Source organism: Crocodylus siamensis, chromosome 2, assembly GCF_052110815.1.
Source record: "Crocodylus siamensis isolate JL-2025a chromosome 2, ASM5211081v1, whole genome shotgun sequence".
Lineage (NCBI taxonomy): Eukaryota > Metazoa > Chordata > Crocodylia > Crocodylidae > Crocodylus > Crocodylus siamensis.
In genome coordinates this window covers 284,580,044-284,602,728 of record NC_143396.1, presented here as the reverse complement: position 1 = coordinate 284,602,728, position 22,685 = coordinate 284,580,044, and the positions used below count along the sequence as shown (strand labels likewise).

Sequence of the window (22,685 nt, the reverse complement as noted above, 5' to 3'; positions counted from 1 at the left end):
GGATTGTTGGATTTTCAGGGGGGGTTACCTCTTCTCCAGCTATGTTTTGAATGAATGAACTAAGCCCTCTGCAGTTTTTGAATAAAAGGCTTGGGGATTCCTTTCTCCAGGAGGGAAGTGTCTCTGCAGCTCAGAGTGAAATGCCTAAATCCTTTGAGATATACTCCCTGCTGTAGCATTGCTCGTGGTCTAGCTTAGGCACCAGCAAGCTCAACATGCTGATATCTGTAGATCCCATTCTCAGGCATCACGCATTGTATAGAGCCAAGGGGATTCTACTGCAGCAGCAATGGCTGCCTATACACGTGCTTGGAAGTGCTGGAGGAGAGGGCATCTTAATTAGAGTGGCTCCTGGGCTTTAATTAAGACGGCTCACCGTCATGTATATTAAGCCTTTCATATTTCAAAATCATTCTGGGGACACAAATGAGGTTTAGGTAATGCACCCCTGAATCCATTTTGAAGTGCACGGAGGCTTAACATATACGACAGTGAGGTGACTTGTTCATGTTCTAATTAGAAAGTGGAGCAGACTTGGTTAACTAAGTATGCTCCAACGTGTTCCAGTTAGAACGCGGATGAGCATGTCTCTAGGCAGCCACGTCCTTTGGTGGAGTTAGCCCAAGCAGACAAATAGGTCGAGCCCAGATGAGCGCAGCTGTGTGGTATATGCCGCATACTGCACGTTCAGTTGTTGTCTGTGCTGCAAGAGAGCAGTGTGGAGAGGTTTTTTTGACCCCTGGATATCCAGGGGTCAAAAAAACCTGCAGGAAAAGAAAAAGCAGAGTGGTGCACACAGTGGCAGCGTGCTCTGCCCAAAGCTGATGGCCAGGATCTGTGCAGCAGGATTTCCACTACTGCAGACTAGAAGGCCCCCCATGACCTCAGGTAAGACTGCTGGGGCCAGCCCAGTGCTGGTGCCAGCCTCCCCTACTCCACCTGGGGTAAACTGCCGCGTGCCAGAGCATGTGTGGCACAGGCGTTCCCTGGGGACAACTAGCAGTGGCGGAAGGTGCACTGCCACTAGTTGTGCCTGGGGAACGAAACATCTACACTCATCTGGATGCAGCCATAGAGAAAATACCACTCCCTCCCCACAATCTCCCTTAAATAATCTCTGTTGTAATCAGACTTCAGATAGAATTGTCTCAAGAGGGACATGGTTATAATGGGTGGCTTGTATCCTGACCCAGTAACCACACTGATGAAGGCATGCTGTTATTGCACATAGCTGTCCGACTCAGATGTTGGAGAGTCTACCACATCATTAATCTGCGGTTCACTAGTTCATACTCACTTCTGATTGTATGGGCTGGAAGTTTCCCATTAAAGGCCCAAAACATTTTGTCAAAAGCAGAACTGAGCCTGACTAATCTCACTTTCCTGCCCTCTGACAATACAGCCCTTTCTGCACACCTGAGTGTTCACCCTTCCAGATGAGATCTGTGAGGCTGCTTCTGATGAGGAGACAGACATCCACCGGCCCCATCATCCTCCTACAACCCTGCACCGAGATCCCACCCTGGATCAATCCTGGCAATTGACCTCCTCTCTTAAATATGGAAATATTTCTTACACAGGAAGCGTTACAAACACAAATAGGAGGAGAACCAAAAGAATGGCTTCTGAGGCTGGCCTGATGCCATAGGCAAAGGGATTCCTTGAGCAATACAGAATGAATTCCTCACGCAGTTGGGCCAAATGATTTCCCTGGAGATCCTTGGCATTTGTGGACTAAAAAGGCCTGCTGTGCAAGCTGGAAAAATCCCATTTTTCCCTTCTCATGGGAGGTTGCAAAGTAAATGCCACAAGTTTCAGAGGGTTTCAAAAGTTTTTGTAATGCTCTTGCAAATAGGATAAGGTCTACTCCTCTTTTTTAAAGTAATTCTCTAACCTGATCTGCACATGGCAACAGTTTGTACATATGTTAGGGTATTCTCAGTGGGCTAGATCCAGGGGAATTATGAATGCAGTCTTTTCCAGCAGTCAAAGTGAACACAGCTTCCTTATGAAATGGGTCATTTTAATTCCAATGCACTGTAGCTGTCCTTTAGAAGTTTGCATAGCAGTTTCAGCTAAGCTGCATGGTTCACATGAATTAATCTACTCTTCAGAACGTTTAACCAACCAATTAGATTACTATCTCAATCTAAGCATTTTTTAAATTATAGCTTAAAACTTTTCTCCTTACATAATCACTAATCTTATTTATCACACAGCGTACAGCTAAACAAGAGGTACTGTAGCAGCAGCCCTTGTGCTCAGTTATTAGATGGCATTCTTCTTTTCTTTTGTGCTGCTCTCCAGGTTCTCAGGGTTTTGTTTTTTTTTAACCAGCCTTTCACAATTTGCTCATTTCCGATAACTCTCTTAAAGTCCATTTCCTGTGTTCCTGCAGATACCAATTTTCTTCTCAAAATAAGAGGTTTGCCTCTGTAAACCCAGACTCCCTTTCCTACAAGCCTAGATTTACGATGAAAATGGCTTAGCGATACTTTTTTCAAACTCACAAACTTGGATACTTTGGTTTGCTGGCTTTTAGTTAATAACCTGTGACTTTTTTATTTTTATTTTTAAAGCTGGACTTACACTGCTGTAAAATCTTTGAGGCTGCTTCCCATAACAGCGCCCTTTGGAGATGTGTATGAAAAGCGAAGTTTCAGATGACTTCTGCTGAAGGTAGAGATATTAATATTAGTTACGTAGTTATGCCTCACACATTTCATGACGCAATTGATGTCATATTGCTGTTCCTAAAATCATTTAAATGAGTGAGTATTCATCTTCTTTTGCCCATAACGATAATATAATTATTTTGTTAAAACAAACTGAGAAGAGCAGTGGTAGGTTAAAGAATATAGACACTGATTCTTTGCTATTATATTTTTCTGCGACTAAGGACCAATCTGACTTTATTAGAGTAAAAAGCAGGGCAGAGATGCACCTTGTAAACCAGGGGTGGCCATCATGTGGCACAGGTGACAAAAGCTACACAAGCCGCCTTTGTGCGTGGCAGCTGGCAGACCAGGGAGGGGATAGGTGGCAGAGCAGCTGATGGGGCAGAAAGCAGAGGAAGAGACTGGGCAGGGAGCACAAAACATGGAGAAGAAATAAGAGCAAGAGATTGAGCAGAGGAAGAGGATCAGAGTGGCCCTCAGGGAGGGTGTGGGACTAATTTGTGGCATGCCTGCAAAAAAGGTTATGCCCCACTGTTATAGACTCACTCAGAGAGGCAGAAGCTTTTGCAAACTTGAGCTCCCTCATCCGATGCTCTGTAGAAGTCAGAATGGGCTTTTCGTGGTCTAAACCCTACATTTTTTTTTACATGAAGGTAGACTGTCTTTGTCCAGATTCCCACTAAAGTCTGGTGCTGGAACAGGTGTCCACCCATTCTAGCTTGCAGTACAGGATCCTTATTTTGTAAAAGTTAATTTTAGAGATTAAAATGTACGTGAGGAGGAAAATCTGATTTTAAAAGCATGCTCTTTCAAACAGTATCTATGACTAAAATGTGTAAAGTAAACACATTTTAATTCAATTCATAAGTCTTCCAAAAAAACCAACAACAAACCACCCCCAGGAGCTTAAGTACAAATAGACAAATTAAAAATACTATAGCAAATTTATTTTTCACCATGTTAACATTACTTTCATTCACTGTCATTTCTGTTCTGATACAAAAACTTTCATTGCGAAATTAGAAAAATAAAGTTCTGTACACTACAGGTGCCGGTGCTTTGGAATTCCAGATGTAGTAATCTGAAGAAATCAATTCCCGGGCTAAAAAAAGAGACAGAAAATAAGCATCATGATGCAGCGGCTTACATTGCAACATCCCTTGAACCCTTAAGAGACTACTAATCCAGTCTCACAAATTTACAAAAAAGCGTAACAGTCTCGTTTAAACGTAATACCCATATTATTATTTTCAAACAATAATAATGAGTCATTTAAAGTCTCAGCTTCATTCACCTTTACTATCACCTTTACTTAGTCATCAGTCAATCATTCAAACGGGGTTAACTGAAAAGCAGGTATGCGGTTTGGATTTTGTTCAATGAATATAAATTGCTCAACATAAGTACATGCACTAGGAAAAATAAGATGCCGTGTTGCAATTTATAACTGAATTTGACTTGTCAGACCACAAACAGCAAGGCAGCAGAGTTTCCACAAGGAATTCTCAACCTTCTGTGGATATAGCTGTAACAAGTTACAAAACTTAGAAAGCAGGCAAGGTAAGTGCCTTTATTAGCCATGGCTGCTCACACTTAACAGGAATCTAATACGTGCATTACAGTAGTACTCAGCTGGTGAAAATTCAGGAATCATATGTGTTTGACTACTTGGGAAGAATGCTGCAGTGGTTAAAGCACTAGCCTTGAACTCAGCAGGCTCTGGTAATATATAGACTCCTGTGATCTTAGGCCAGTTTCACTGCCCCTCTTCCTTCAATTTCCTCATTTGTACAAAAAGCATAATGGCATTTTACTAACAGGGGGGTATTCAGTGGATTTACATTAAAAAGTGCACAGTGCTCAAATGCTATGATAATGGTGATTGAAGAGGTACCTAGAGAAAATAAACCATTTGAAAACATACAGATTTCTGTCCTGAAGCATTGTTTGGAGAAGGTGCATACTACAAAAAACGTTTTAAATAGACCTCATTTAAGGTGGGAGCTAAGTACAGCAGGTAGCCTAAGATCACGATGGATAAATATAGCCTGTAATAGGTCAGAAGACTATGATATTTGCTGTAAGAGCAGGTAAAATATTTCTAATTACCATGTAAATCACAGAGTTATAGAAAATTAGGGTTGGAAGGGACCTCAGGGGGTCATCTAGTCCAACCCCCTTCTCAAAACAGGACCAACCCCAACTAGATCATCCCAGCCAAGGCTTTGTCTAGCTAGGTCTTAAAAACCTCCAAGGATGGAGATTCAACCTCTGGGTAACCTGTTCCAATGCTTGACTACCTCCTAGCTAAAAAATTCTTCCTAATATCTAACCTAAACTTTGCTTGCTGCAACTTGAGACCATTGCTCCTTGTTCTATCGTCTGCCACCGCTGAGAACAGTCCAGCTCCATCCTCTTTGTAACTGCCCTTTGGGTAGTTGAAGGCTGCTATTAAATCTCCTCTCAGTCTTCGCTATTAAAACTCCTCTCAGTCTTCTCTTCTCCAGACTAAATAAGCCCAGTTCCTTCAGCCTGTCCTCATAAATCATGTCCCCCTAGCCCTCTCACCATTTTTGCTGCCCTCCGCTGGACTCTCACTCCAATTTGTCCACATCCTTTCTGTAGTGGGGGGTCCAAAACTGGGCACAGGACCCCAGATGTGGCCCCACCGGTGCTGAATAGAGGGGAATAATCACTTCCCGCAATCTACTGGCAACACTCCTACCAATGCAGCCCAGGATGATGTCAGCCTTCTTGGCAACTGGGCACACTGCTGGCTCATATTCAGTTTATTGTCCACTGCCACCCCCAGGTCCTTTTCTGTAAAGCTGCTGCCCAGCCAGTCAGCCCCAGCCTGTACTGTGCACGGGATTGCTGCGTCCTAAGTGCAGGGCTTTGCACTTGTCCTTGTTGAACCTCATGAGATTCCTTTTGGCCAAATCCTCCAACTTCTCTAGGTCTCTCCGAATCCTAGCCCTACCCTCCAGTGTATCTACTACTCCCAGCATAGTTTCATCTGCAGACTTGCTGAGGGTGCTCTCTATGCCATCATCCAGGCCACCGATAGAGATATTGAACAAAACTTGCCCCAGGATTGACCCTGGGCAATCCACTTGATACCGGCTGCCAATAGCTATTTAACCACTGATTACTACCGTCTGAACCTGATGCTCCAGCCAGTTTTTTATCCACCTTATAGTCCATTCATCCAGCCTGTGCGCCCTAAATTGCCTGTGAGAATGCTGTGGGAGACCATATGAAAAACCTTCCTAAAAATCAAGATACACCACATGCACTGGTTTCCCTGCATCCACAGAGCCAGTCACCCTCATCACAGAAGGCAATCAGGTTGGTCAGGCATGACTTGCCCTTGGTGAATCCATGCTGACTGCTCCTAATCACCTTCTCCTCCAAGTGCTTAGAAATAGATTCCTTGAGGACTTGCTCCATGATTTTTCCAAGGAGTGAGGTGAGGCCGACTGGTCTGTAGTTCTCTGGATCTTCCTTTTTTCCCTTTCTTAAATATGGGCACTATATTTGCCTTTTTCCAATCATCCAGGACCCTTCCTGATTACCATGAGTTTTGAAAGATGATGGCTAACAGCTCTGCAATTACATCAGTCAACTCCCCCAGCACCGTTGGGTGCATCCCATCCAGCCCATGGATTTGTACATGTCCACTTTTTCTAAATAGTCCCTAACCTGTTCTTTCACCATTGTTGGTTGCTCACCTCCTCCCCAAACTGTGCTGCCCAGTGCTGTACTCTGGGAGCTGACCTTGCCTGTGAAGACTGAGGTGAAAAAGGCATTGAGCACTTCAGCCTTTCCTGCATCCTCTGTCACAAGGCTGCTTCCCCCATTCAGTAAAAGACTTACACTTTCCCTGATTTTCCTCTTGTTGCTGACACACTTAGAGAACCCTTCTCATTTCCCTTCATGTCCCTTGCTAGCTGCAACTCCAATTGTGCTTTGTCCTTCCTGACTTCATCCTCGTATGCCTGAGCAATATATCTTCTACTCCTCCCTAGTTGTTTGTCCAAGTTTCCACTTCTTATAAGCTTTCTTTTTGTGATTTAGTTTACTGAAGAGTTCCCTGCTAAGCCAAGCTGGTCTTCTGCCATACTTGCTAGTCCTCCTGCGCATTGGGATGGTTTGTCCCTGCACACTCAGTCAGGCTTCTTTAAAGTACAGCCAGCTCTCCTGGACTCCTCTCCCCTCAGACTAGATTCCTAGGGGATCCTGCCCATGAATTCCCTGAGTAAGTCAAAGTCTTTTTTTCTGAAGTCCAAGGTCCTTACTCTGCTGCTCTAGATCTTTCCCTTCCTCAAGATCCTGAAAACAATCATCTCATGGTTGCTGCTGTCTAAGTTACCATCTACAAGTATATTCCTCTAGTAAATAATCTTGTCAGGCTCAACCAGGCTTACATTCTCAACCAGGCTTACTTTCTCAACCAGAACATCTGACTTAAAAGGTTATTTAATGTTTAAGTTGGCAGAAAAAAATGTTTTGCAAAACAATAAAAGTTTACATAGAAAACTGTTTAATAAAACAAGAAGATCTAACATTGGTTGTTTAAGCTTTGTATTTTATAAGTCCCCCAATATAATGTCAATTAAGTAATCAACAATTTTAACTAACTCACATGTATTAATCTTTGGTTTTCCTGATGAAAAGACCTGAACAGAATGCTGGTCTGTATAACATCCAGTGAGGGTATAATCTGGGATCCTGAAATATAGCTATAGAAACAAAGAAAATGTGGTGAAATATATATTGTTTCTTTCATGGATAAATGATGGATACCTACACAGTTCACCATGCCTGCTATACAAATGTTTGGTGTATAAATGGAGAAGACTGATAGGAAGTAGTAGCCTGGCAACAAGAATATAGAAAAACGCACACAGAAAACAAAAGCATTAATAGCAGCAGATGATGCAAATCAATGTGGTTACCTTGCCAATTTAACTAAAAACCTGATTATTAATGCATCTTCTTGTACAGGCCAAAACTTACTTTTATATATGCAGTGTTCCCAGTGCATATTGGATCAACTGAATGCTCTTTATTAATAGAACCAAAAGTCACTGTTCCAGAAAGGGAAATTTCCAAAGATTTGGGAAACTTTTGTCCTAAAAACAGAAACAGGCTCAATAAAACTCGAGTAAAATGAGTCAACAGTACACAAAACTAACTCTCAATAAAAAAGATACTGCATTCGGCTTACCTATAACCCAAACCAGCAAGCTTTTCTCCCGTGATAAATCCAGTTGCCCATAGCTAACTTTGTACTCCAAATGAGTGATTGGACCCCTATTGCACAAAACAGGATAAAATGCTACTGTAATTCACACTATACAACAATTTGGTGACATCTGTTTTATTCAAAGAAGCATTTAATGTGTTGAAATTGAAGCCAATATTAAAGGTGTGCAAATCTGGATCATACTAAATTGAACGTACCACCAGTTTATGGAAAGAAATTACAACCAAAGGGATCACTGTAGTTTCAAAAGCATAAGTACAATAGGCCTTTTTCATAGTTTCATAGTTTCTAGGGTCGGAAGGGACCTGAGTAGATCATCTAGTCTGACCCCCTGCCATGGCAGGAAATAATACTGGGGTCAAACGACCCCAGCAAGATGTTCATTCAACCTCCTCTTAAAAACCCCCAGGGTAGGAGCCAGCACCACTTCTCTTGGAAGTTGGTTCCAGATCCTAGCCGCCCTGACCGTGAAGTCGCGCCTCCTGATATCTAACCTAAACCTACCCTCTGCCAGCTTAAACCGACCGTTATTCCCTGGTCACTCCTGACAGTGCTCGGGGGAACAGTGACTCCCCCAATGCCTGCTGATCCCCCCTGACTAGTTTATAACAGGCCACTAGATCCCCCCTCAGCCTTCTCTTTTGGAGGCTGAACAGGTTCAGGTCCCGTAGCCTCTCCTCATAGGGCCTGCCCTGCTGCCCCCTGATCATGCGAGTGGCCCTCCTCTGGACCCTCTCCATGCTGTCCACATCCCTCTTGAAGTGCGGCGCCCAGAACTGGACGCAGTACTCCAGCTGCGGCCTGACCAGTGCCGCATAGAGGGGGAGGATCACCTCTTTGGACCTGCTTGAGATGCATCTGTGGATGCATGACAAGGTGCGGTTGGCCTTCCTGACTGCCTCCCCACACTGCTGGCCCATGTTCATCTTGGAGTCAATTATGACTCCAAGATCCTTTTCCGCCTCCGTGCTGACAAGAGGGGAGTTCCCCAACCTGTAGGTATGGTGCCGGTTGTTCCTCCCCAGGTGCATCACCTTGCACTTGTCAGTGTTGAATCCCATCCTATTCACATCCACCCACCCTTGTAGCCTGTCTAGGTCTGATTGTAGCCTGATGCTTCCTTCTAGTGTGCCAACATCCCCCCACATCTTAGTGTCATCAGCAAATTTGAACAGGGTGCTTTTTACCCCTCTCATCCAAATCACTGATGAAGATGTTGAACAGTGCGGGCCCGAGGACCGAGCCCTGCGGAACCCCACTGCCCACGTCCTTCCAAGTTGAGAAGGACCCATCCACCACCACCCTCTGGGTGTGGCCCTCCAGCCAGTTGGCGACCCAATTGACTGTGTGGGTGTCAACACCACAGTCCCCCAGTTTCTTAATGAGAACGGGGTGAGAGACAGTGTCAAAAGCCTTCCGGAAGTCCAGGAAGACTATGTCCACTGCTACCCCTGCATCTAATGATCTGGTAATCTGATCACACAAGGCCACCAGGTTGGTCTGACAGGACCTGCCACTGATGAACCCATGTTGGTTGCCCCTAAGCATGCAGTCCCCTGCTGGCCCCTCATGGATGTGTGCCAGCATAATTTTCTCAAACAGCTTGCCTAGGATTGAGGTAAGACTAACTGGCCTATAGTTTCCTGGGTCCTCCTTCCTCCCCTTTTTGAAGATGGGAACCACGTTGGCCCTCTTCCAGTCCTCTGGGACCACACCAGAGCACCACGAGTGCTCATAAAGCTGTGCCAGGGGTCCTGCAATGACCTTGGCCAATTCCTTTAGGACTCTAGGGTGGAGATCGTCCGGGCCGGCTGACTTGAATACGTCCAGCTCCCCTCCAGAAGCTCCCTAACTAGTTCCTCGCTAACCTTTGGCCCAGGTGTGCCTCCCCTGGGGCCCGAGGGGGCCCAGCAGGGAGGTGGCTGTTCTGGTCCCTACTTAGGAAGACAGAGGCAAAGAAATCGTTAAACATGTTAGCTTTGCTGTCTGGTGTGACAACCAAATTTCCCAACACGTCCTGCAAGGGCCCCATATTACCTGGGACCTTCTTTTTGCCCCCTAAGTATTTAAAAAAAGACTTCTTATTGTCCTTAATCTGAGAAGCTAGGTTATTGCACAGGTGGAGAAAATTTGGGATTTCTTCTTACCTATTAGAAAAAGGTATACGTGCTTCACAATACTCAAAAGCATTTTTCACACTTTCATGAAGCTTTAAATTTATTGTTAATTTTAGTTGTGATTCTTCTTCCTTCAATTGGTAAAATCCCAAAATTGGTGGGACAGGCACCTGGGGAAAACAGATTCATTTTAGGAATAATTTTCTAGAGGTTTGCTATAAGCTACTTGAACAGGAAGTAAATAATTTTAATTTAAATGACATATTTATGTTAACGAGTGTACATTTTAATAGCACTGCAAGGCAGCCTCTTCATGCAGCTTGAGCTACATGGAGCAGTGGTGTGCTAGAAATGGCTTTAGGCAGTGTATGCTTGTTCTACAGCCTAGAGAAAAGATTTTTTTATTCCTAAGGAAGCTCATTCAGAAACTCAAAGACTACAGAAAGGGGAAGGTTATTACCTGGGAAGTATAGTAGCATAAGTCGAACAAATCTGAAGGAGGAGTGAAAGGAAATTTGTAAGGCCCACTGAATGCAGAGTCATCCATTCCATCAACACTACTAGCAGTAAGAATTGCAGAGTCGAGGGAGGTCACACAGGGATGGACCAGGATATCTTGGAGCGGAGAGCCATTGGCAGGGAGGTTCACGCTGATAGTTACATTTGATGCAGCTCCTTCTAAATCACACTGGGGAAAAAAAAACAAAGTCCAGAAACTGTGTTGCCTAGGACCAGTTCCAAAATCCAAACCAGATATTTGAAAATGAAAGAGGCATTAAAAGCCTGCTGACAAATTTGAAGTAGCTTGAATTTGAGAAGCAACAGAAACATGGTCAAATGTGGGCCCTTTTCTCAATTTCAGAGCTTCCTTTGATACTGCCCTAAGGATTATTAACAAAGATTTGTTAAACTGATATACAGTCTCTAGATGCAATGGCAAACACAGTAACTGATATTATACCACGAACTGCATATAAACACATTCAATAGTTAGTCATCCATTTAATTCAGCTATTCCTACATGTGTTTTATAGATCCAAACATGCTGTTAATGGCTACAGAGATATCTCATCAGCTACATCACAGAGAGAACCTGCTGTGCCACCTATTGTCTAGTTCACTTGTTGTGCTACCTCAGCAAAGCATGATTATACTAGTACTTTTCTTTTATGTATCCACTCTCAAAAATGACCCAGAAACGATCCCCATGGACAGAAGGAAGTTCTCTAGCAAGGGAAGACTCACCAGTACCATTGGTAGGAAATAACCTCAACTCTTCAGGAGCAATATGTTTAGGTCAGGCTCCCTGTGAGATGAGCATACCACCAGCTACTGCTAATAATTAAATTATTGCCATGCACTGCACTGGGATTGCTCTCTCCTTATAAAACAATAGCAGCTAAAAAGTTGTTCATGAAAGTAATGTCAGACAATTCCTCAGCACACTTTATAACGAAGAGAAGACAATACAACCACAAGATTCAGTTTTAAAAGGACACACTGTAACATGCTTATCATACATTTTGATTGACTTATGTTTCCCCATTATTGGTAATAAAAATTGAACACCTACGAAAGCTATTCAAAAGAATTCTAAAACTGTTTTATTTTTCCAGATTCCTGATCTTGCTAAATCTAATAGCATCGCATATGCTAAGAAGAGCAGAAGAACTTGGGGGTCTTTAGGAGGAGGCTAGACATGCATCTGGTTGGGCTCATCTAACCCCAGCGCTCTTTCCTGCCCAGGGCAGGGGTCAGCCTTGATAAACTATTGAGATTGAGGTCCCTTTCGACCCTACCATCTATGAATCTATGAAATAAGAGAGAGGTAAGATTTAATTTAAAAACTGAGGTTTTTTTTTTTTTTTTTTTTTTTAAGTACTAAGGTTATTAAAATAACCTTTTAATATTAAAGAATTCTGATTCATTAACCATAATATTAGTTGAAGTAAAGTTGGCATATCAGCACAACTCCCCAGCCATTATCCTTATATAAATACACTTTATGAAATTATTTCTTATGAAAATAATGTCTTGTGAAATAGGATGAGGTTCCTACTGGAAGAGAGCGCCAGTTTTAGATCCAAAAATAGTGATCAAAAAATGCACAACACATGCAAGAAAGTAACAGTAAGCCAAACTCTTTACTCTGATCTAAAGCATTAATTTAATAAATATCTTCTCTGATACACTCTTAGACATTAACACTCTTTTATGTTTGACTGCCTGTATGCCAAGATAAAACGAGCTGAATTTCTACTTTTTTTCCCCTAGCGCATTCATGTGTTAAATAGGTCAGGAAGATTTGTCCTAGAAATATCCTCACCTTGCAAGTTACAGTTCCATAAACCTGCCACGTGTCTGCAATATCCCTTTTGTCATATTGCATGGACTTGACTTTTTCAGTGATGCAAACATTAACCTGAGGTTTGCCTTTGTACGTGCTCACTCTCCACACTGGTTGCTTTTGTGTGTGGTTGGTGGAAGCAATCTGGGTGCTATCTAACAAGCCATTCAAATTAGTGTCTAACGGGGTGCCAAGTGGACAGGCTTGCATCAACAAATTTGGAAGCTGGCCTACTTTGGCATTTATCTCAGCTTCGTTATTCTGACTGGAGTTAATGAAGACCAGCAGTCCTGACAAGATAGCAAATGCTTGTGAGATTCCACTAATGTTAATGAGGGGAGGGTGCGGCTTCAAGGACTGTTCAACTAAGGGAAGACAAACATATAGCAATCCGCTTTTCTGAAAGGCAAGGACAGGCCAGAGATCTCCACCTCCCACAGAAAGTGCATACACTGAAGTCTTGTTGATTCGAGAACAGCTATCTCGATGGTCCACAAAGTTCTTGTCCTCATCCGTCAGCCTAAGCTCAAAAAGCAAAGCCTTCAGAAAGACGCTGTCCTCTGGCAAAGTTACATAGCTTGCTCCATTGAAGGTTTTGGCTCGTTTTTCAACAGTGGGGTAACGCCTGCAATACAGAAGTAGAAATGAATTAGTTTTACTCCTGTTCCCCTGAGCAGAACTCAAAACAGGCTCGTTTCCTGATTTGTATAGGCTGAACTATAATGTTGTGCAAATGGGGCCAGGTGCTGCTCCAGGGATGCAGGATTAGAACCTACATAATTACAAATATTATTTTGCATATACTTGAGATCCTTAGAGATGGCTGGATTGTTACTGGAAACTTGGAACAAAAGTAAAAACTGACTAGTGAATGTCATTATGCATGTGTGTATGTATATATACACATAATATATATTTAATATTCTAGGTATAATATTTTCTGCTACAAACATATATATAAACTATACAAAACAAGCATTAATAACTTCAATCCAGCAGATTTCAAAACCTGAACATTTCCAGGACACTAGAACTTACTGAAGACTAATATTCAGACAAGCTTCAGAAAAAACAACAGGGAATAAAGACGCAAATCAAATAAAAGTGAATTTATACATGACCAGTGCAACATTTCTGTTACCATTACAGTTACAATATTTTGAAGATGGCAGAGGAACTCTACTGCATAATATCAATGTTAGTTATAAAAATGTAGTTTTTGAACTGGTATGTCTCTATGGAGTTTTATAATTCTGTAATCCCAAAACTACAGTCAAATTAAAATCTATAGAGCAGTGATTATTAATTTAATATTAATGTTAATTAGCAATTAATTAGCAACTTTTGCCTTAATATACAAAGGTTTTGAAATACACACAGGTTCAGATTTTCCAATGAAACTGTGCTTGTCTGTCAGCCTAAATTTAAAAAGCAATGCCTTCAGAAAGAACTCTTGGTTCACAGATGATACCTTTTATTAGGCCAACTAAAAAAAAAAAATTACAAACAAAATATCTCTTTCTGCAAGCTTTTGGGCACACATGCCCTTGCTCAGGCTTAGGGAAAATAAAGATGGTAAAAAAATCCCCATAGGCAGAAAATATTTATTTTCTAGCAAATATTTATTGTCTACATATGGGGGACTTTTTACCCCCTTTATTTTCCCCGAGGAAGGTCGTGTGAATCTGAAAGCTTGCAGAAAAAGGGTTTTTTTTTGCAATTTCTTAGTTGGTTTAATAAAAGGTATCATCTCTGAACTGTACTGAATTAGTATTGCAGACCTCTGCTTTCATCCACTCCCCTACTTCTTTTCTCCAGGTTCCACCATTTTTCCCTTTGTCCCAAACCTGCAGTTTCCTCCTCTTATTTTTGGAGAACTTCAGTCCTCTCCAATCAGAAAGGATACTAGGAAAGAGGCAAAAATGCTGTCCCAGCAAAAAAAGAGCAGCTTGTCATATCTGATACTCTTCTATTTTTTGATGCCTTTCCTCCATATATATTTAGGGTCCTGCACAATTCTTCCAAGGAAAATGCCTTTGATTTAAAACTGCTCCATTTCTAAATACCTTAAAAACAGTTTCCGATGCATACAAATCTTGAGAAATCATTTTTCTTTAAAAAAATACTGTACAGTTATAGAAAGATGCTAAAGCTAAAATTGACATTTTAAAAATATATTTTCAGTTCACTTAGCTCATTTGCCAGTGTGTTTGAGTCACTTTCAGTGTTTCTCCAGTTATTCAGACACCACAGTTACTCTTTTACTGAAAAGACCCTCTTTCATATCAAACGGAAGAACAGGAAAAGTAACTTTTTTTTTTTTTTTAAAAAAGAAGAGATAAAAGCTTTTTCTTTTTTGACTACTTCATCAGAAACTGTAGATTTTCAGATTTCGTTTCTAAAATGTCAGGGTGACAGTCTGTCTGAATAAATCACCTAACTGGCATCATGTTAGTTTGGTATCTGAACCCTGTATGGCTATAAATTTCATTTTGATTTCTAGGTGAAAGCTGCCAGTGGCATTTGAGATTTAAAAAAGGATTCTTTCATTTGGTTACGACGGACAACCCAGACCTGCAACGAGCAACACGCAAGAAGCCTCGCAGACCTACACAAGACCGCCCGAGTCGGCAGGGCTCTATTCAGGTACAAGGGTCTGGCCTGCGGGATCGCAGCTTGTAAGACTGGGGCAGAAATGACTGCTCAGGACCAATCTTTTTCTTGTGTGAAGATGGACTGTCAAGGCAGCGTGTGCACAATGTGATGACTCCCTGGGGAAGGGAGGACACTGCTTCCTTTCAATGGGTTTGGCTTCACTGGCGTGTGACATAAGAATGGGGCTGACCATTTTGGCAGGCGTGCAACCATCTAGCCCTGCGTCCTTGCCGAGTGCCATTCCGATCCCCTTACCCTGCCTCATCTGCTGCTCTGCTTTTTGCCTTCCTCCCTGTGCTCTCTGCCCCATCTACTGCTCTGCTTTCTGCCTCTTGCCCTATCTGCCACTGTGCCGCCTGTCCCTCCCGGATCGGCCATATGTCACCCCCACGGGCTGCCCGGGCCAATGCAGAATTTTTTTCCCCCCATTTCAGGCAGGAAAAAGTGACTGCAGTTACTTCACTTACTGTGGGTTAGGAGAGGGCAGACCGAAGGCTTACACCGGATCAGATGATGTGTGCTCTGAAATGGGAACTCCTCCTTTCTCCGTTTACCTGCATAAGCGTTTGGTCTGTCCCAGCCCAGGTCTAAGCAGGACAGTGTAGCCAGGCAAGGCAGAGCTGAGTTTTAGTTACCGAGTCTCTGCCACCAACCACCACAAGCAAACAGCACGCTGCTTTCCGCTTGTCCCTCGTCTTGCCAAGAGCAAGGTCATGTTTAGCACGTGGGGTTCATTAACCGCACTGGTAACCACTAAACACAGCGCTAGTTAACTGTGTTAGTTTACTGTCGAATTCGGTAACACTTAACATGGCATTAGCTAATCCTGGTAGTTAGCTGCTTAACATGGTGTTAGTTGTTTATTGCGATAACACGTTTAATACAATGAACCATTTAATACAGTAACACACTGAACACAATTAGTTAACTCTTAGTTAACTGTTTAACACAGTAACGTGCTCAACGTGGCATCACTTGACCACAGTAGCCACTCCAGCTCTAGCTGCTGAACACTGCGCTAGTTAGCCATGCTAGTTAAGTATTGAACACCGTGCTACTTAGCGGCTGAACGCTACGCTAGTTAGCCACCCTAGTTACCGGCTGAACGCTGTGCTAGTTAGCTGCTGAGCACCGCGCTAGTTTTCCGCTGAGTCCCATAACACAGGATACCATTTGATACCATTGATACCATTTCACACGGTATCAATCGCGCTGGTTAACCGGTGACCCCGGTGTTGTAACCGTCTGGCACGAGGACAGTCAGACACGTGACGCGGGGCTCCCCGTGTCAGGGGCCCGGGACCGCCCGGGACACCACTGTCCCCCACAGTTTCGCGTGTTCGCAGCCAGGCACGAGTTACGCCCCCGCTCGGTGACCGCCGACACGGCGCGGGGGGAGCGCTGGCAACGCCCGCGCGGGAGCTGCCCCTTCCCCTGCGGGCCCGGCGGCCTCACCTGGAGAAAAGCCGGACGGCGGCGGCCCCGGGCTGCAGCCGGACGAGCCACAGCCCCCTCAGCGCCATGGCGGGGGGCGAGGCAGGGGGCGGGGCGAGGCCCGTTTCCGGCTGTCAGCGGGCAGGGGGCGGGGCGAGGCCCGTTTCCGGCGCTGTCAGCGGGCGGGGGGCGGAGTGAGGTTCGTTTCCGGCGCTGTCAGCTGGAGAGGGGCGGGGTCGGGTTCGGGCGCGGTTGCGTGAGGAGTGGGCGCCGCCATGGCCGCCACGGCCGAGCTGTTCGAGGTGGGGCCGCGCGGGGCCGGGGGGTCCCCAGAAACGCCCCACTGTCAGTTGTGGGGCCGGGCCTGGGCAGGGGCAGAGCCGGCTAGGCCCGGGGATGGGCGAGGGCCAGGAGGGCGGCCCTGCAGGGTCCTGCTCAGGCCTAGTCGTTCCCTTCGAGGGGAACAGCGACAAGTCTCCCTTAGAGGCAGAGGCGGCTGGGAGAGGAGTAGCTCGTCTGCTGGGACGAAAGAAAAGCCGACGGGGGTGAGGGCGAGGGGGTCAAAGCCAGTGCCTCAAGGTGGGGGATGCTGAGCAGAGCACAGCAGACAGCATCCACCAGCCCTCGGACAGGCCTAAGGAGGCCCTGGACACGGCCCGGAGACAGCCTTTTTTAGGCCATGTCACATGTCCAATGTATCGTTGTGTCAAACGGTTAATGACTGCGGAGGTCAACGGTTCACTAGCGCAATTCATACCGTGTGAGATGTGTTACGGTTGTCAGTAGCTAGCTAACGTGGCGAACTGGTGCTGTGCTCGGTGGCTAAGGGCATAGTCACAATACCAGGAGGTTTAGTTTAACTAGTGCTGTGTTTTGGTGCAGATGTTTAAGTCTGTGAAATGGGGGGATGTGGGAAATCCAGTATCGCAACAGTACGTAAGTTTAAACATTTGCAGTTGAACATACATACTGGTGGTCTATAGTTTTGGTTTGGAGTAAAAATAACAATGTAGCAATTTTAGGAGTGACTGTAAGAAGGCTAGAAAGTGGAAGAGTGAAAGGAAATGCCTTTCTTTATATGTTGATCCAGATTTTGCACGTCATCAATTTCCCCCACCTGCGTTTCTTTCACCAAGAACCAAAGATAATAAATATAGTTGTAATACTACAGAAATTGCCAAGGAGATTCAAGGACTGGTGTAGTACATCATTGCTCTTTTAACTGACTTGGGAAAATGAGATTAGATTTTTAGGGGGATACCCATTTCAAATATTACTCTTGTGAACAGCCTCCCATGTACAATAATGAACAATATGATGTACAATATGATATCGCTGAGTCAAATAAATGCGTAACAGGGAGAGTTGTAGGCTTATAACAAGTGCTGCGGAGGGGGACGCTAAGCGGAGCACACCAGAGAGTGCCCCCTGGCCCTTGAATGAGGCCAAGGAGCCAGTGGACACTGCCCAGTTAAACTGCCTGGAGACATGATCCAGTGAGTACAGGATAACAGCCCTGTGTGTCCTCCCACCAGATCCTCCTTCTGGGGCAGATAGATGGCCAGCTTGGCTAGCACCAGGAGGAGGTTGACCAGGAGGTCTCGGTGCTTGAGGGGGCTGTGGATGGAGTGGATAAACAAAAAGGCACGGGGAGTCATGCAGCAGAGGAGACGGTGAAGGGGTTGAGCCCAGGGAGGGTCAGATTGGTATGGACTGGAGGGTTTTGCCTTCCTCAGCAGGGACATGCCTCTTCTTGAGTGCACCTTAACAACCCTCGTGGTGGCAGGACACTGATGGCTTTGTCCCCCTGCTTTGCCTGTGGCTGGTGCAGGTGTTTTTTTGGGCAATATGCCTTGTAGTTGTGCAGTAGGGTTGATTTTAGTTTTAGGAACAGGTTAGACAAGGATTTGGATGGCAGGGGGTTGCACTCGAGTTTTGGAGGTCCCTTCTCCCACCCTCCTTTATTATGATTTAGTGAAACGGGATAGCATAGCAAAAGAGATCTGATGCAGACTGGACTCTTTGGATACTGCTACAATGCTAATATTGTATTTTTTCAGGTTTCCTAACCATAGTGGCTGAGCACCTCACAATCTTTAACTTGGTTATCTTCACAGTGCCACTCTGCAAGAGGGAAGTATCGTTATCCTCATTTTAATGGATACAAACCAGTGCATAGAAAAGCTTAGTGACGTGCTCAGGGTAATGCAGTAAGTCTATAGCAGAGCAGGAAATCAAACCTAGGTGTCCAGTTTTCACTACTGCTGTAACCATTGAACCAATAAAGAAATAGTCTGTAGTGCACCTTACTTTGCTATTGCATGGACATGAACTAACATCAGCAGATGCAAATGTTACTGTAGTCGCTGGTAGTCCACAGAAATAGTCAATCTGTTGTTTGACTCTAAGGTCCTATCAGTATTATTTAGTTTAAATATATTTGTTAATCCTTATTGTTTTGCGTCCACGTTATAATATTGGTTTTATGACATAGGTTTAATGCTAACATAGGTTTTTTTTGCCTGTGAGACTGAAAAAAAAAAAAAGCGGTATTAAAAACAGCTCAGTAACTGCTTTCATGTTAGAGCTGTTAAAGAGCCATATTTTGGCTCCCCTCATAGTCCATAGTTGTGCCTGGAGTAAATGGTTGTCCCGCAGTGTGGTGACAGTAAGGATCTATTTTGTAGGGTGGTTTGGCCACTAACTTAGGAATTATCTTAGTGCTTTGAGTAGGAATAAAACAGATCAGTCTGGCATTTTCTACCACACCACAGGTGTTGTCTACACTACAAAGTGCAGTTGGTTGTTACGTGACCCTATGGGGATGTAGTTGGAAATTGTAGTGGAGTTAAGGCCTTTAGACTACATCCCAGGATTGAAACACTTGTTAAAATACAATCTCTCTCTCTCTCTGTCTTTTTTTTCGTGAAGGCAAAAAAGTTAATATATTGTGATTTATTACATACATGGTTGCTGGAGAAAACCCAGAAACAACTTAAGGCTTGGTAACAAAAAAACTGTTGTGATGAATGTAGGTAAAGGAAGATGATTTGTTGCTAGGTTTGAGGGGGGAGCTATGTTTAACACCTGCTTTCTGTTTGATTATGTGCGTTGTGTTGGGCAGGATGACATAGAAATTGATATACCAGGTATGTCTTACAGATTCCATTCATTCTGAGAAAACAGATTTCAGCAATGGTTATACAAGTGGGTTTTAATGTGAATTGCTCAGTTCAGCCATTTACAGCTGAAGCAGGTAATAAAGTCCTTGGGTCTGGCTCATCATGTATCTCATAAAATGTGGTTTTGATTGAATAGATAGGGTCAAATTCATTCCTCTACTTTTGGAGGGAGGGAAATTCAAAAGTGTACAAAAACCAACTATTAGAGCTCATTTAAAAACACTAAAGGAGATTAGGTGTTTAAAAATTACTTTTCCAATAACTTATTTTCAGCAGTATTTGCAGTAGTAAGGTAAATTTAAATGCAAATGTTTAAGTCTGTTAAATGGGGAAAGATTGCAAATAAATTATTGCAGTAGTACATAAGGTTAAAAATGTGCAGTTGAACATACAAATTTGTGATCTGTGGTTTAGGTTTGCATTGTCAGTACAGTAAAATAACGATGTAGCAATTTTAGGAGCTACAGTAAGAATGCTAGAACTGGAAGAGTGAGAGAAAATGCCTGTTACTTTACGTGTTGGTCAATATTTTGCACATAATCAATTTCTCCCGCACGTGTGTCTTTCACAAAGGACCAAGCAGAGGGAAATGTAGTTGTAATACTACAGAAATTGTCAAGGAGATTCAAGGATGGGTGTAGTACATCATTGCTCTTTTAATTGACTTGGAAAAATCTGATTAGATTTTTAGGGTGATACCATTTAAAATATTACTCGTGAAAACAGCCTTCCATGTGCAATAATGAACCTGAAGTCATTTGATAGTGTTTGTGGTCATGAATCATATGTGCTCTATACCAGGGTGGCTCAGCCCCTGGCCCATGGGCCAGATGTGGCCTGGGGCACTGTGTCATCTGGACCATGGGGGTCTCCATGGGTCCAGAAATTTGGTGACGAGGGGGCTTGCTTCCAAATTTCCTGTCCTGTTGAGAGCCCTTGGACCTATGGACTGACCAATACCAGTGTACAAAGCCAGGCAGGGGTGATGCTGGGCCCCAGGGACCAGCCCCTGTGTGGAGATTTGGAGAAAAGGCTCTATCCTGGCAAGATGGGGATGGTGCTAGCCCCCCAGGACCCAATCCTAGTGGGAGGGGGTCATCCCAGGGCCCAGTTCTGGAATGCAGGTGAGAGAGGGAGCAGTGCCGGGGCTCCTGGGGACCAGTTCCAGTAGGAGGAGGTGGTGTTAGGTCCTCCCAATGCCAAGGCCCAGTCCCAGTGCAGAGGGCTGTGAGGGGATGATGCCTGGCTCCAGAATCTGATCCTGGCATGGAGGGCTCATCCAGTCGCTGACTGGCTCTGGGCTGCTTCTTTGGCGAGTGTACCCAAAAGGTTGAGCACCACTGCTCTGTACTGATGTTTATTATACACTGAAATACTCTTGGCAGGACAGATGTATTGAAGCCCAGGTATGTTGCAGTGAAACTGTAGCATTTACATTTTGTGCTCATGTGTCAGGCCACACACATTCTGTACAAATAGCTTGTTTTAACAAAATAGCATCCAGGCATATGGCTGGAAAAAAACCTTTAAAATGATTTGTCTGTCTTGTTTAGACTTTAAGAGTTATTAAGAAAGGAGCTGCTTCTCTTGTGCACTGCCGAGTTAGTCAGTGCTTAACAAATAGTATACATGTTTGAAGTGAACAGCTCCATGAACACACCTTTATTCATATTATTCTAACTTTTTTTTTTAAATCCTTATTTTTTCAAACACTAAATATTATAAGCTAATAAACTTGTGAAGGAAATCATTAATGCTGAGGGACACAGAAATGGTAGGATCAATTAAATAAACTGTCTGTTCCAACCTCATCACTTTGCATATGCTGCCTAAAAGTCACATTGCAAAGTCATTATACTAAAATGAAAAGAAGAAATAGTTCTAGGTGCACACAGACATAACATTTGAAGCAAGTCAAATTGTAATGGAGTTTGTAACATTTTCTTTGGTGTGACTCGTCTGGAATACTGTACCCCATTCTGAATGCCACATACCTTTAAGAAGTAGTGGTAACTGAACTGTAAGCTATTTAGGCAAAAGATCATAGCCTGTTATTTCTTTTAGAAGTGCCTAGCACACTTAAGTTCTCTCATTTTCCTTTAAATGAATGAAAAAAATAAGTGTAGAGAAGAGCAACAAGCATGGCTAGAGGTTGGAGGTTTTAATTTAAAGAACTATGAAGAAAATGCCCTATGCTTAAAATGGGAAAATCTTTAATATGAAAATGTAATATTATAATTTACAACCCATTGGATGAATGTAAGAGGAAAGTTAGTTTGCATATTAGGGTGAGCTTTGACAGTAAGATTAATTTTTGAAGGAATTGTCTTAGGGATGTAAAATTCTAGTGACTAGTTGGAATTTTATAATTGGATTGGACAGAGCACTCATGTTTCCAGTGGGAAAAAAAAACTGTTAGGAAGAAAAGTACACTGGTTGATTTGCTAGTATATCTCATTGCTACATTCCATGAAAAACTGGAGAAGTTTGGAGATATGGAACAGGTTACTTTCTTTGTTTTTGCTTAACTTAAACTAAGTTCGAGTTGTTAGAGACCATTTTATCAGGGTAAAAACTGTATGGTGGAAATAACCCTCTAAGTTCTGGGAAAGAATCCAGGTTCTCACTTCAATTCAAACTTGCTTTAACCTTTCCAATTTTGTGTAGACATTTACCTTGTAGTACAAGGGAACATCTTTTTATTGTCTGTAAGATGACATTTCAATATGCAAAGTATATTTGTCAGTATATTAAAATATATGTTTAGATGCTTCTTCTTTACCATTTCATAGATGGGTCTTATAAGATGGAACATTATAGCGGCCAATGTTCTGGGTTTTGCCATTTGAAGTTTTGCGCTGGTGCCAGAATAGCTTTGATAGCGTGAACCACAGGAACCATTTTATTTCTTGTGAACTAGCAGATGAAAAGCAGGCTTTTCTAGCTGAAAGTATCAAATGTTTAAATTAGACTTTTCCTTTCTTTTTACTTCTGACTTAATTT

At 43.3% G+C, this 22,685-nt stretch overlaps 2 protein-coding genes across 2 annotated transcripts in view; one reads left to right on the top strand and one right to left on the bottom strand.

The window, feature by feature from the left end:
• Window positions 1–3,603: 3,603 nt before the first annotated feature.
• On the bottom strand, window positions 3,604–16,626 carry AP5M1 (adaptor related protein complex 5 subunit mu 1). The gene is made up of 8 exons (XM_090034269.1): window positions 16,522–16,626; window positions 12,391–13,036; window positions 10,525–10,752; window positions 10,095–10,234; window positions 7,909–7,994; window positions 7,698–7,813; window positions 7,324–7,420; window positions 3,604–3,780 (listed from the first exon to the last, which is right to left on the bottom strand). The coding sequence occupies exons 1-8, from the start codon at window positions 16,587–16,589 to the stop codon at window positions 3,698–3,700; spliced, it is 1,464 nt and encodes a 487-aa protein (XP_089890395.1). The 5' UTR covers window positions 16,590–16,626; the 3' UTR covers window positions 3,604–3,697.
• An 89-nt stretch (window positions 16,627–16,715) lies between these two features.
• EXOC5 (exocyst complex component 5) overlaps window positions 16,716–22,685 on the top strand; it is a 41,900-nt gene continuing 35,930 nt past the window's right edge. The window contains exon 1 of the mRNA XM_090034268.1: window positions 16,716–16,802. Coding sequence (XP_089890394.1) covers window positions 16,776–16,802 — 27 coding nt within the window. The 5' untranslated portion in view covers window positions 16,716–16,775. The remainder of the gene's footprint in view (window positions 16,803–22,685) is intronic.